Source organism: Capricornis sumatraensis, chromosome 1 (assembly GCF_032405125.1).
Source record: "Capricornis sumatraensis isolate serow.1 chromosome 1, serow.2, whole genome shotgun sequence".
Taxonomy (NCBI): Eukaryota; Metazoa; Chordata; class Mammalia; order Artiodactyla; family Bovidae; genus Capricornis; species Capricornis sumatraensis.
In genome coordinates, this window is record NC_091069.1 from 51,775,242 (window position 1) to 51,789,345 (window position 14,104).

Below are 14,104 nucleotides of genomic sequence, written 5' to 3' on the forward strand. Positions count from 1 at the left end.
AAGCAAGAAAAAGTGTTTCCCATTTTCTCCCCATCCCGTGTCTTCATGTTGCCCTCAGCTGCCAACCTCTCCTGAGCCATCCTTCTCTGATTAAATTTTCCCTGTTGCCTAAGCCTCCTCAGTCCTTCAGAAACTCAGTTACTGATAATCTGGTTGATAAACTCATCTCAGTCTGAGGCAGCTATATTTTAAAAGGATTTTATAATATCTCAGCATGAAAGAGAGACTTCTGCAAACATTTTCTGGGGCAGCCAGACCTTTTGGGCTCTCTTCCAATCAAGCTGTGAAGGTGGCCAGTAAATCTACTGTGTCCAGGAAGTTCATGAGTATATTGTTTTGTCTCTTAACTGAATTAAAATATTCTCCAACTGTAATATAGGAGGTATGTCTTGTATAAACCTTAAATTCTATACAGGATAGGTATGTATGAACACCATTTTGGCTCCTAATAGTATTAGGACAGGTAATGGAATAAATCTTCAGATTGAGACCATAGCACTCTTCATTGAGATGATTGCATAGAGAATAACATTTGCCTGGAATTTGCATCACCATCTCTTCTCTTTATGATTTTATATGACCATGTGACTGTGGGGATTGTCAATTCCATAAATTCCCCTTTAATAGTAAATAGATTCAGGTTATCCTCAAATTTATGATGATAATGAAATATTAACTCGAGAAACAAGTGCTTTATAAACCTGTGAATTGCTATTCTGTTTTATTTCAAAAGTAGGTTCTTCTTAGAAACACCCATATGATACTTGAAGCTGTAAAAATTAATGAAATGATAAAGCATGTGGGGGTTGGATGCACTGAATATGTGCTGGTGTCTGGAACTGAACAGAATTACAAATATTTTAAAATGTAATTTGATTTCCAGGACCAGAAAATAAGAAAACGTTCTTGTCTTTATGATGCACCTCATATCACTTTGGAGTTAAATGCCTAAAAACTATATTAGCAGAGATTTTAAATGTCTAATTAAGGCACAGCCTTCCAGGCATTTTGACTTTTCTTGTTAAGTGTTCAAACAAAGCTATGGAATTTTTGAGATGGAGCTACGTTCTCTTGTGTGGGTCCACACAAACCCACATTTTTCTGAGAGAAAGACAAATATCACATAATTTTACTAATATGTGGAATTTTAAGAAATGATACTAATGAACTTATTTAGAAAGCAAAAACAGACTTACAGACATAGAAAACAAACATATGGTTACCAAAAGCAAAGCTGGAGACAGGGAGATAAATTAGAAACTTGGGATTAACACATACACACTAATATATATAAAATAGATAGGCAACAAAGACAGACTGTGTAGCACAGGGAACTCTTCACAATACTCCTATATGGAATATGGTCTATATCAGAAAAGCATTTTAAAAAGAATGGATGAATGTATAGGTACAGCTGATTCACTTTGCTGTACAGCAGAAACTATCATAGCATTTTAAATCAGCTGTACTCCAATAAGGGCTTCGTAGGTGGTGCTGGTGGTAAAGAAGCTACCTGCTAAGGCAGTATATGCAAGAGACATGGGTTCAGTCCCTCGGTTGGGAAGATGCCCTGGAAGAGGAAGTGGTAACCCACTCCAGTATTCTTGCCTGGAAAGTCCCATGGACAAGAGGAGCCTGGCAGCCTACAGTCCATGGGGTTGCAAAGAATTGGACACGACTGAGCATGCCCACACATACTCCAATAAAAATTTGAAAATAAAAAAATAATAAATCAAATAGATCAACAAGGTATAAAATCAAACAGATAAATTTGATAGCTGTGATGATCTGCTCATCAGAAATTTGAGCTGTGCAGTGTTTTTTGATGTGTGTTTGATTAAAATCATCTTGCATTTTAAATAGTGAAGTGAAGTGAAGTGAAGTCACTCAGTCATGTCCGACTCTTTGTGACCCCACAGACTGTAGCCTACCAGGCTTCTCCATCCATGGGATTTTCCAGGCAAGAGTACTGGAATGGGTTGCCATTTCCTTCTCCAGGGCATCTTTCTGACCCAGGGATCGAACCCGGGTCTCCCTCATTGTAGGCAGATGCTTTTACCTTCTGAGCCAGGGAAGTAGACACTTAAAATAGTCACAATGTATTTTTATGAGGGCTCCACACATTTCTGATTTTGTCAGCTTTACCTCTGCCATCTGTGTCCCTGGAATATCTCTACTCTGTTTTTGGTCAGCAAAGGTGATGGTTAAAGGGCTGGGAAACGGATGCTAATTATACAGATTCTGTTTAAGGAGCAAGTTACTTTCTTAGGAGAATCAGCATCAGCTCTCCCTGCTAGTTTATTGTCTTTCTAAAACTGCTACCGATATCATTGTTTGCCCCACCTATTTACACTGTGTAGCTCCAGAAGAGCAAAAAGTATCCTAGTCTTTAAACTTGAGTCCATGAAATTGTGCTAAGCAGGCAATCAGAAAAGTATCATAAGATGGGTATCTTACCTCTCCATGATGTGCTTATTGATTCCCAGCCAGAACTACTCGGCATTTTTTTTTCAGAACCCTTAAATCTCCTGTAGTCAGCGGCATACGATTTACTGAACGCAGTTAAACTTCCTTCTATACTCCAAGATAACCAGTTATTAAGCCACTAAGTCAAATATAGAAGACTTGACTCAGTCTTTTCAGCTTTTACTTACCCAAATCCATTATGCCTTCAGAAGTCAGGGAGGAGGGCTTCCTTCCTGAGAGTCTTGGGAAATTTAGTACCGTTAGCTCACCAAGGAGCTATGCCACCTTTACTCATGGCCTAGTTATTTCCAGAAATCACAAATCAATCTAAATAGCCCAACATTTAATAGTTGATGATTGACTTTGTTTTCTGAGCTCCTAGGAAGGCAATTGACTCTGTTGCTGATCTAAGTTGTAAACAATACAGAAGTAGAGAAAGCAGAGGCCAGCTCCAGCCTGTAAATGTTATCTGTTTACTTGATTTGAGCAGGTTTTTAAATTCTAGTAAATACAACCATATCACTCAGTTTTGGTTTACAGTCTCATAACACTGAACTGTTAATGGTCCATTGTTTGTTTGGTTGTTTGTTTTTACTTTATTTTACTTTACAATACTGTATTGGTTTTGCCATACATTGACATGAATCCACCACAGGTGTACATGCGTTCCCAAACATGAACCCCCCTCCCACCTCCCTCCCCATAACATCTCTCTGGGTCATCCCCGTGCACCAGCCCCGAGCATCCTGTATCCTGCATCAGAGATAGACTGGTGATTCGTTTCTTACATGATAGTATACATGTTTCATGCCATTCTCCCAAATCATTCCACCCTCTCCCTCTCCCTCTGAGTCCAAAAGTCCACTATACACATCTGTGTCTTTTTTGCTGTCTTGCATACAGGGTCATCATTGCCATCTTTCTAAATTCCATATATATGTGTTAGTATACTGTATTGGTGTTTTTCTTTCTGGCTTACTTCACTTTGTATAATCGGCTCCAGTTTCATCCATCTCATCAGAACTGATTCAAATGTATTCTTTTTAATAGCTGAGTAATACTCCATTGTGTATATGTACCACAGCTTTCTTATCCATTCATCTGCTGATGGACATCTAGATTGTTTCCATGTCCTGGCTATTATAAACAGTGCTGCGATGAACGTTGGGGTACATGTGTCTCTTTCTATTCTGGTTTCCTCGGTGTGTATGCCCAGGAGTGGGATTGCTGGGTCATAAGACAGTTCTATTTGCAATTTTTTAAGGAATCTCCACACTGTTCTCCATAGTGGCTGTACTAGTTTGCATTCCCACCAACAGTGTAGGAGGGTTCCCTTTTCTCCACACCCTCTCCAGCATTTATTGCTTGCAGATTTTTGGATCACAGCCATTCTGACTGGTGTGAAGTGGTACCTCATTGTGGTTTTGATTTGCATTTCTCTAATAATGAGTGATGTTGACCATCTTTTCATGTGTTTGTTAGCCATCTGTATGTCTTCTTTGGAGAAATATCTATTTAGTTCTTTGACCCATTTTTTGATTGGGTCGTTTATTTTTCTGGAATTGAGCTGCATAAGTTGCTTGTATATTTTTGAGATTAGTTGTTTGTCAGTTGCTTCATTTGCTATTATTTTCTCCCATTTAGAAGGCTGTCTTTTCACCTTGCTTATATTTTCCTTTGTTGTGCAGAAGCTTTTAATTTTAATTACATCCCATTTGTTTATTTTTGCTTTTATTTCCAGAATTCTGGGAGGTGGATCATAGAGGATCCTGCTGTGATTTATGTCGGAGAGTGTTTTGCCTATGTTCTCCTCTAGAAGTTTTATAGTTTCTGGTCTTACATTTAGATCTTTAATCCATTTTGAGTTTACTTTTGTGTGCGGTGTTAGAAAGTGATCTAGTTTCATTCTTTTACAAGTGGTTGACTAGTTTTCCCAGCACCACTTGTTAAAGAGATTGTCTTTACTCCATTGTATATTCTTGCCTCCTTTGTCAAAGATAAGGTGTCCATATGTGTGTAGATTTATCTCTGGGCTTTCTATTTTGTTCCATTGATCTATATTTCTGTCTTTGTGCCAGTACCATACTGTCTTGATGACTGTGGCTTTGTAGTGGAGCCTGAAGTCAGGCAAGTTGATTCCTCCAGTTCCATTCTTCTTTCTCAAGATTGCTTTGGCTATTCGAGGTTTTTTGTATTTCCATACAAATCTTGGAATTATTTGTTCTAGTTCTGTGAAAAATACCGCTGGTAGCTGGATAGGGATTGCCTTGAATTTGTAAATTGCTTTGGGTAGTATACTCATTTTCACTATATTGATTCTTCTGATCCATGAACATGGTATATTTCTCCATCTATTAGTGTCCTCTTTGATTTCTTTCATCAGTGTTTTATAGTTTTCTATGTATAGGTCTTTAGTTTCTTTAGGTAGATATATTCCTAAGTATTTTATTCTTTTCGTTCCAATGGTGAATGGAATTGTTTCCTTAATTTCTTTTTCTACTTTCTCATTATTAGTGTATAGGAATGCAAGGGATTTCTGTGTGTTGATTTTATATCCTGCAACTTTACTATATTCATTGATTAGCTCTAGTAATTTTCTGGTGGAGTCTTTAGGGTTTTCTATGTGAAGGATCATGTCATCTGCAAACAGTGAGAGTTTTACTTCTTCTTTTCCAATTTGGATTCCTTTTATTTCTTTTTCTGCTCTGATTGCTGTGGTCAAAACTTCCAGAACTATGTTGAATAGTAGTGGTGAAAGTGGGCACCCTTGTCTTGTTCCTGACTTTAGGGGAAATGCTTTCAATTTTTCACCATTGAGGATAATGTTTGCTGTGGGTTTGTCATATATAGCTTTTATTATGTTGAGGTATGTTCCTTCTATGCCTGCTTTCTGGAGAGTTTTTATCATAAATGGATGTTGAATTTTGTCAAAGGCCTTCTCTGCATCTATTGAGATAATCATATGGCTTTTATTTTTCAATGTGTTAATGTGGTGAATTACATTGATTGTTTTGCGGATATTGAAGAATCCTTGCATCCCTGGGATAAAGCCCACTTGGTCATGGTGTATGATCTTTTTAATGTGTTGTTGGATTCTGATTGCTAGAATTTTGTTGAGGATTTTTGCATCTATGTTCATCAGTGATATTAGCCTGTAGTTTTCTTTTTTTGTGGCATCTTTGTCAGGTTTTGAAATTCCCTGGTAGCTCAGACGGTAAAGCGTCTGCCTGCAATGCGGGAGACCCGGGTTCGCTCCCCGGGTCGGGAAGATCCCCTGGAGAAGGAAATGGCAACCCACTCCAGTACTCTTGCCTAGAAAATTCCATGGATGGAGGAGCTTGGTGGGCTACAGTCCATGGGGTCACAAAGAGTCAAACATTGTTTGCTTTTTTACTCATTAATTTTTTTTTAAATGTCTACTGATTCTAGTCTATTATTCCCTTCCCTTTCCCATCTCCTCATAAAGACTATCATGCTAATTTTTTAAAGGAGAAAATATTGTGATTTGAAAAATAGGACATTTTATTTCATTAGAGAGTTTCTGATAACATAAACACTGTAGTTAAAGAATAGGTATGTGTATGTGTGTGAGTGCACATTGGACACTCTTTGTGACCCTATGGACTGTAGCCTGCCAGGCTCCTCTGTCCATGGGATTCTCCAGGTGAGAATACTGGAGTGGGCTGCCATGCCCTCCTTCAGTGCATCAAACCAATCAAGTTTCTACTGTGTACAGTAGTCTTGTACTGGTGTTAAAATATTCACTGGCATTTAAAACTGTGTTATTGATTGGTAGTTACTTCTAGACTGAAACTTAGTGCTGGATGCCAGAATTCTCTAAATCACAATATATAAAACCATATTCAGAGGCACTGCTATGTCAGTGAGTCCAGTGATAAGCACAAATGTAAGCCAAAAGAAAATAAGAAAGATAAGGATTTGGATTAAGTCCATAACCAACTTAAAATACACAAGCCTGCCTTTGGAGACAGTGAAATTCTTGGCATTATGTTGGAAATATTTTGAGGGTGTTTAGAATACATGGCAAATGAAATTCTGATTTTAAGTCGACTTAGAGGGTAAAAACACCAGTTTCAAACTCAACATTCAGAAAACTAAGGTCATGGCATCTAGTTCCATCATTTCATGGCAAACAGAAGGGGGAAAAGTGGAAGCAGTGGCAGATTTTCTTTTCTTGGGCTCCAAAGTCACTGTGGACAGTGACTGCAGCTGTGAAAGATGCTTGTTTCTTGGAAGAAAAGCTGTGACAAACCTAGACAGTGTATTAAAAAGCAGAGATATCACGTTGCTGACAAAGGTCCATATAATCAAAGCTATGACTTTTCCAGGAGTCACGTGTGGATGTAAGAGTTGGGCCATAAAGAAGACTGAGTGCCAAGGAACTGATGCTTTTGAATTGTGGTGCTGGAGAAAACTCTTGAGAGTCCCTTGGACTGCAAGGAGTTCCAACCATTCAATCCTAAAGGAAATCAGTCCTGAATATTCATTGGAAGACTGATGCTGAAGCTGAAGCTCCAATGCTTTGGCTACCTGATATGAAGAGCCAACTCACTGGAAAAGACCCTGATGGTGGGAAAGATTGAGGGCTGAAGGAGAAGAGGGTGACAGAGGATGAGATGGTTGGATGGCATTACTGACTCAATGGACATGAATTAGAGCAAACTCTGGGAGATAGTGAAGGACAGGGGAGCTTGGTGTGCTGTAGTCCATGGGGTTGCAAAGAGTCAGGCACGAATGAGCAACTGAACAAAAAAGCAGCAGGTGTATATTGCAGAGTAGAGGCTGCCAGACTTTAGGGTTTACAGATTAATAAGATAAAAAGAATAAATAATTAAAGCATTATTGATAGTTACCAGCTCTTTAGTTTTGCTAAGTGTTGCTAGCACTATTCCCCTTACTAAGATTCTTTTGGGCAGTGAGGCTCTCACATTAGATTTGAGCCATAATAGAGTTTATTAAGAGCTTCCCTGGTGGCTCAGAGGTTAAAGCATCTGCCTGTGCTGCAGTAGACCTGGGTTCAATCCCTGGGTTGGGAAGATCCCCTGGAGAAGGAAATGGCAACCCACTCCAGTATTCTTGCCAGGAAATCCCACAGACAGAGGAGCCTGATGGGCTACAGTCCACAGGGTCGCAAAGAGTCGGACACGACTGAGTGAATTTCAAAAGATATGCAAAGAGAAGCATATATACATATATGACAATGGATGTTACTGATTGGCATTTCCCTCACGTAGGAGATGTGAGGAGCCCAGTCTGTTACCAGGATCAGCTTTTCCTGGTACCTGCCACTAGCACATGCAGGAGACTGCATGCTCTGGAGAGCCACCTCTGTGGCTTATATGTCCATTACCATATTTCCTTCTCCAGGCTGGGACTCTTCTGTTGTCTGCAAGCCTTATCTCCAAAGCACACTCAGGCTTCTCCTTCACTTATACTGGGCTCCCTTGAACCATGCATAAGTGCAAAAAGAATTTTACCAGAACTGGTGTTATAATAGATTGCAGTTATTACATTAAAAAAAAAACCTTTTTATTGTGGAAAATTTCAAGCATATCCAACAGTAGAGCATATATAATAAACCATCATATACTATCACCCGACTTCAACCATTATGAGCTAATAGCCAGTCTTATTTTTTCTATACCTCCACTCCTTTCCTTTACTCTAAAAAACTATGAAACAAATCTCAAATCTATCACTTCATCCAAAGGCATCTTGACATATATATATATATATATAAGCTATGGGCATTTTAAATAAAATAACAAGTATTGCTGCTGCTGCTGCTAAGTCACTTCAGTCGTGTCCGACTCTGTGCAACCCCATAGACGGCAGCACACCAGGCTCTCCCGTCCCTGGGATTCTCCAGGCAAGAACACTGGAGTGGGTTGCCATTTCCTTCTCCAGTGCGTGAAAGTGAAAAGTGAAAGTGAAGTTGTTTAGTCGTGTCTGACTAGTAGCGACCCCATATAAGCTATGGACACTTTAAATAAAATAACAAGTATTGCTAGGGTATTTTAAAACATTAACTCTGTAATATCATCCAATATGTAGTCAATATTTAAATTTCTTTGTTTTATAAAGTACATATATATAAATTCACCTACGTATTTATGATTATATAATGGTTTATTTGCCCTATTCAGGATCCACAAAATTCTGACATTTTCCCACTAGCTTTTACCATTAGGATTTTCACGAGGGCGTCCATGTGGTTTTATTTTACATGTTTGTCCCTTGGATTTCTCTAAATTGAGAATTTATCCTAAGACTGATCATTTTTATGTTTTGTTTTTCTCTGTTGTTGTTGCTTTTGGCAAGACTGTTTCATAGGTAGTGTTATGTCATTCCATCAAAAGATACATAATATATAGTTCTCTTTCCTATTTATTAAGGAATATGTCAAGGCTGTACATTGTCACCCTGCTTATTTAACTTATATGCAGAGTACATCATGAGAAACGCTGGGCTGGAAGAAGCACAAGCTGGAATCAAGACTGCCAGGAGAAATATCAATAACCTCAGATATGCAGATGACACCACCCTTATGGCAGAAACTGAAGAGGAGCTAAAAAGCCTCTTGATGAAAGTGAAAGTGGAGAGTGAAAAAGTTGGCTTAAAGCTCAACATTCAGAAAATGAAGATCATGGCATCTGGTCCCATCACTTCCTGGGAAATAGATGGGGAAACAGTGGAAACAGTGTCAGACTTTATTTTTTGGGCTCCAAAATCACTGCAGATGGTGACTGCAGCCATGAAATTAAAAGATGCTTACTGCTTGGAAGAAAAGTTATGACCAACCTAGATAGCATATTGAAAAGCAGAGACATTACTTTGCCAACTAAGGTCCATCTAGTCAAGGCTATGGTTTTTCCTGTGGTCATGTATGGATGTGAGAGTTGGACTGTGAAGAAGGCTGAGTGCTGAAGAATTGATGCTTTTGAACTGTGGTGTTGGAGAAGACTCTTGAGAGTCCCTTCTACTGCAAGGAGATCCAACCAGTCCATTCTGAAGGAGATCAGCCCTGGGATTTCTTTGGAAGGAATGATGCTAAAGCTGAAACTCCAGTAATTTGGCCACCTCATGCAAAGAATTGACTCATTGGAAAAGACTCTGATGCTGGGAGGGATTGGGGGCAGGAGGAGAAGGGGATGACCGAGGATGAGATGGCTGGATGGCATCACTGACTCGATGGACACGAGTCTGAGTGAACTCTGGGAGTTGGTGACAGACAGGGAGGCCTGGCGTGCTGAGATTCATGGGGTCGCAAAGAGTCGGACACAACTGAGTGACTGAACTGAACTGAACTGAATATTTTTAGATCAATAGCCATTGAATACTTGGTTTACCACCTTTATCTCATTGAGAGTGCTGACATTTTCTTACTTTTCATCTTACAAAGATGCAAGCAAATATTACCCAAGACCTGATTCTAGGAGCATTTAAAAGTTTTAATGTTGTTGTCTTTATATAGAGTTGTATGCCAAATTCTAGAAATTATTCACTGCAATGCAAAAGTGTAACCTCAGGTCTCTATTACATACCAAGCAAGAATGATAAAGAGCAAACAAAAGCATCATCCAAAATCATCATTTCATAAAATAAAAGGATTTTCAATAGAGGAAATGCAAAGCATTTAAAGACAGAATTTTAAATTATATGCATTTATCTTTCTGGAAAATTCATCACATCATCCTGATTTCTCATGTCATCATGGACAGGGTCACTGCATTCTGGTCTCAAACAATGATCCAGAATATGGGAGCCTTTGTTTAGCTCCATGGTGTTGGAAAGCATGTGCTAGAAGGTAATGTGAAAATTTGTCCAGCCAAATTAAAAGACTAACAACTTTAAGAGCATCTTTAACTTATTATGTATTCCAAATCACTATATGACATTTTAAAAAAGCTATTAAAGGCTATTCTTTAATTCAATAAACATGTATTGAGTACCGATTCTATGCCACACAGTTATTCTGGCATTTGGAATATAAAAATACACTAGAATATAAATATAACAAAGATTAATTAAAAAAAAAAAGCAGAGTGGAGACAATATAACAAAAAGAAATTAGGAAGCTGCATTATTAATTCTTGCTCTGCCTCCAAGGAACCTCCTCATACCCTGGGGGTTTAGTATCCTGTGAATGGGTATAATAAGGCATATTTGAGCGATTTCAAATCCTGAAAGATGATGCTGTGAAAGTGCTGCACTCAATATGCCAGAAAATTTGGGAAACTCAGCAGTGGCCACAGGACTGGAAAAGGTCAGTTGTCATTCCAATCCCAAAGAAAGGCAATGCCAAAGAATGCTCAAACTACTGCACAATTGCACTCATCTCACTCATCAATCGCACTCAAAGTAATGCTCAAAATTCTCCAAGCCAGGCTTCATCAATACATGAACCGTGAACTTCCAGATATTCAAGCTGGTTTTAGAAAAAGCAGAGGAAGCAGAGATCAAATTGCCAACATCCGCTGGATCATGGAAAAAGCAAGAGAGCTCCAGAAAAACATCTATTTCTGCTTTATTGACTATGCCAAAGCCTTTGACTGTGTGGATCACAATACATTGTGGAAAATTCTGAAAGAGATGGGTATACCAGACCACCTGACCTGCCTCTTGAGAAACCTATATGCAGGTCAGGCAGCAACAGTTAGAACTGGACATGGAACAACGGACTGGTTCTAAATAGGAAAAGGAGTACGTCAAGGCTGTATATTGTCACCCTGCTTATTTAACTTATATGCAGAGTACATCATGAGAAACGCTGGGCTGGAAGAAGCACAAGCTGGAATCAAGATTGCCAGGAGGAATATCAATAACCTCAGATATGCAGATGACACCACCCTTATGGCAGAAACTGAAGAGGAGCTAAAAAGCCTCTTGATGAAAGTGAAAGTGGAGAGCGAAAAAGCTGGCTTAAAGCTCAACATTCAGAAAATGAAGATCATGGCATCTGGTCCCATCACTTCATGAGAAATAGATGGGGAAACAGTGGAAACAGTGTCAGACTTTATTTTGGGGGGCTTCAAAATCACTGCAGATGGTGACTGCAGCCATGAAATTAAAAGATGCTTACTCCTTGGAAGAAAAGTTATGATCATCTAGATAGCATATTGAAAAGCAGAGACATTATTTTGGCAACAAAGGTCCATCTAGTCAAGGCTATGTTTTTTCCAGTAGTCATGTATGGATGTGAGAGTTGGACTGTGAAGAAAGCTGAGCACAGAAGAATTGATGCTTTTGAACTATGGTGTTGGAGAAGACTCTTGAGAGTCCCTTGGACTGCAAGGAGATCCAACCAATCCATTCTGAAAGAGATCAGCCCTGTGATTTCTTTGGAAGGAATGATGCTAAAGCTGAAACTCCAGTACTTTGGCCACTTCATGGAAGAGTTGACTCACTGGAAAAGACTCTGATGCTGGGAGGGATTCGGGGCAGGAGGAGAAGGGGATGACCGAGGATGAGATGGCTGGATGGCATCACTGACTCAATGGACGTGAGTCTGAGTAAACTCTGGGAGTTGGTGATGGACAGGGAGGCCTGGTGTGCTGCGATTCATGGGGTCGCAAAGAGTCAGACACGACTGAGTGACTGAACTGAACTGAACTGAACTGAAGGCATATTTGTCTTTCTCTTTGAAAACTAAGTAACATAATGAACTATGTGAAGAATCAAAGGTAAACTTCAAAATGTAAGAAATGATATGATAACTTCTGGAACTTAATCTGTGGTTTCTCATAGTTTATATTCTCACTGGGATAAACTTGAAATATATCCCTAGTATCACTATTTTTTCCATCTCCTTTTGCTGATAAGGAAATGGTCCTCCGAATGTGACGTGACTTAACAGAACTGGCTAATGGTTGAGCCTAGTGATCTCAGTTGTGTGCTCCTCTGCTCCACAGTGATGGTTCTTTCACATTAGATACTATATGCTTGCACAGTGCATTTGAATCCACCAGGGCATTAAGGGTGTAATAGGGAAGTGATCTGGTTTTGAAAGGCAGAAATGAGCAGACACAAAGGCAGGTGGCCAGGAGGCTCCCAAGGATTCTGTCTGCTAATCACTTGCACTACTGGTCCTCCTGCTCCCAGCCCTGGCATCCCTTCCCTTCTCCTTTGTCCCTTCTAATCCCCACCTTCCTGTTCTCTTGACAGTAGCTTCATGAGGCATTCAGTGTTTTGATCTTCACTTTATGTGTGTTGACCTTGTCCAGTCAATCTGACCTTGTATTACCAATTCTAACTCCTTGAAGAAAAGGAATGACACACATTGAAATGCTTGACCTGGAAATCTGAATCCATTTCAGCTGTTTTGGCTGATATAATATGTTTAAAATACCACGTTTGAATGCCTTTATACTAGACCTACATGTTCTAATTCTTCCATTGCCTTTTGGACTGTACTAGCCCTTTTACACACTTCTCAGACTTCCCTAGCCCCTGAAAGCATTTGAGTTGACTTCTGGTGGACTGACTTCTTCCCTACAAACTGTATGTAACAGCCAGATCTTGTGTTCTTTGGGGGTAACGGACTCTGGTTGTTAGTTTACTTTTGAGTCTCAAATCAAAAGTATTGTCCATGGCATCTCTCTCACTGTTCAGAATTTAGTACTGATGTGGCCAAAATCACAGTGTCCTGCAGCTAATAATCAGCCTTAGGAGGTTCAAGTGAGAGTATAGATGGAGGGGAAGAGAGTTAAGAAGAGCCCAGTTAAAATGCATTATTGTGTGTACTCAAGAATCTTGAAGCAATGAGTTGTTATTAACACCTTGCTCTTCTGGCAAAAATGCCTACTGGCATAAGGCTGAGTAATATTCCATTGAAATCAAAAGGGTCCCTTTATCTTCTTTGTGAAAGGATTCTCCTGGATGTGGTGCTCTCCAGGGAAGGTGCAAAGTCACACAGCAGCCTATTTCCCCTTTGCCCTAACATCATTTTCACTTCAATCCTCTTCAATACAGGTTGCCAATTTGGCCTGTTCCATCTCCAACAATGAAGAAGGGGTGAAATTAGTTCGGATGGCAGCCACTCAGATTGACAGCCTGTGTCCTCAGGTAAGCCTCATTCACTTTGTTTCCAAAGCTGATATTTTGGATCTTGTGCACTCCAGCCTTCATGTCACTCATTCCTTGCCTTGTCCATTTTCCTCTCCCTGGAAAGTGCTACCCATCAATCATGGACCATTTCAGGTTCTGCCTTTCTCAAAAAGAACTGCTAATTGCTCCAGTCTCTCCAAAATTACTGTAGTGATTATTGTCTTTTCCATCCCTATTGACTTTTTCTATTTGTCTTGAATTGTTATCTCAACATTCCATATCTATTCACTTTGTCTCCCTCACAAGATTATATGCTTGTACGTGGAGAACAAGAGTTATATTTCTGCCCCATCTGTGCTAAAAAGACTCGATTCAGTATACACTTTTGGAAACCTATATCTTAAAAAAAAGAAGAGCAAACAAAAGACTAATATTTGATAACCTACTCCATCTCTCATGTTTTGATTGTCCTCTCAATCCCCAAGAATCCCCTTATCTGTGGAAGCTGCAAGGTCCAGGGTTTCAACATGGTCTTTGACTTGCTTGTTCCTCTTTTGATGAGTGTAATCCA

The 14,104-nt window shown here is 39.5% G+C and overlaps 1 protein-coding gene across 5 annotated transcripts in view; it reads left to right on the top strand.

Annotated features, from left to right (window-relative positions):
- The window catches only part of CTNNA2 (catenin alpha 2), a 1,217,480-nt gene that overhangs the window by 1,093,410 nt on the left and 109,966 nt on the right, over nt 1-14,104 (top strand). For all 5 annotated transcript variants that reach the window (XM_068988298.1, XM_068988291.1, XM_068988305.1 and 2 more), the window contains one exon: nt 13,459-13,551. In XM_068988298.1, the coding sequence (XP_068844399.1) occupies nt 13,459-13,551 (93 nt within the window). The remainder of the gene's footprint in view (nt 1-13,458; nt 13,552-14,104) is intronic.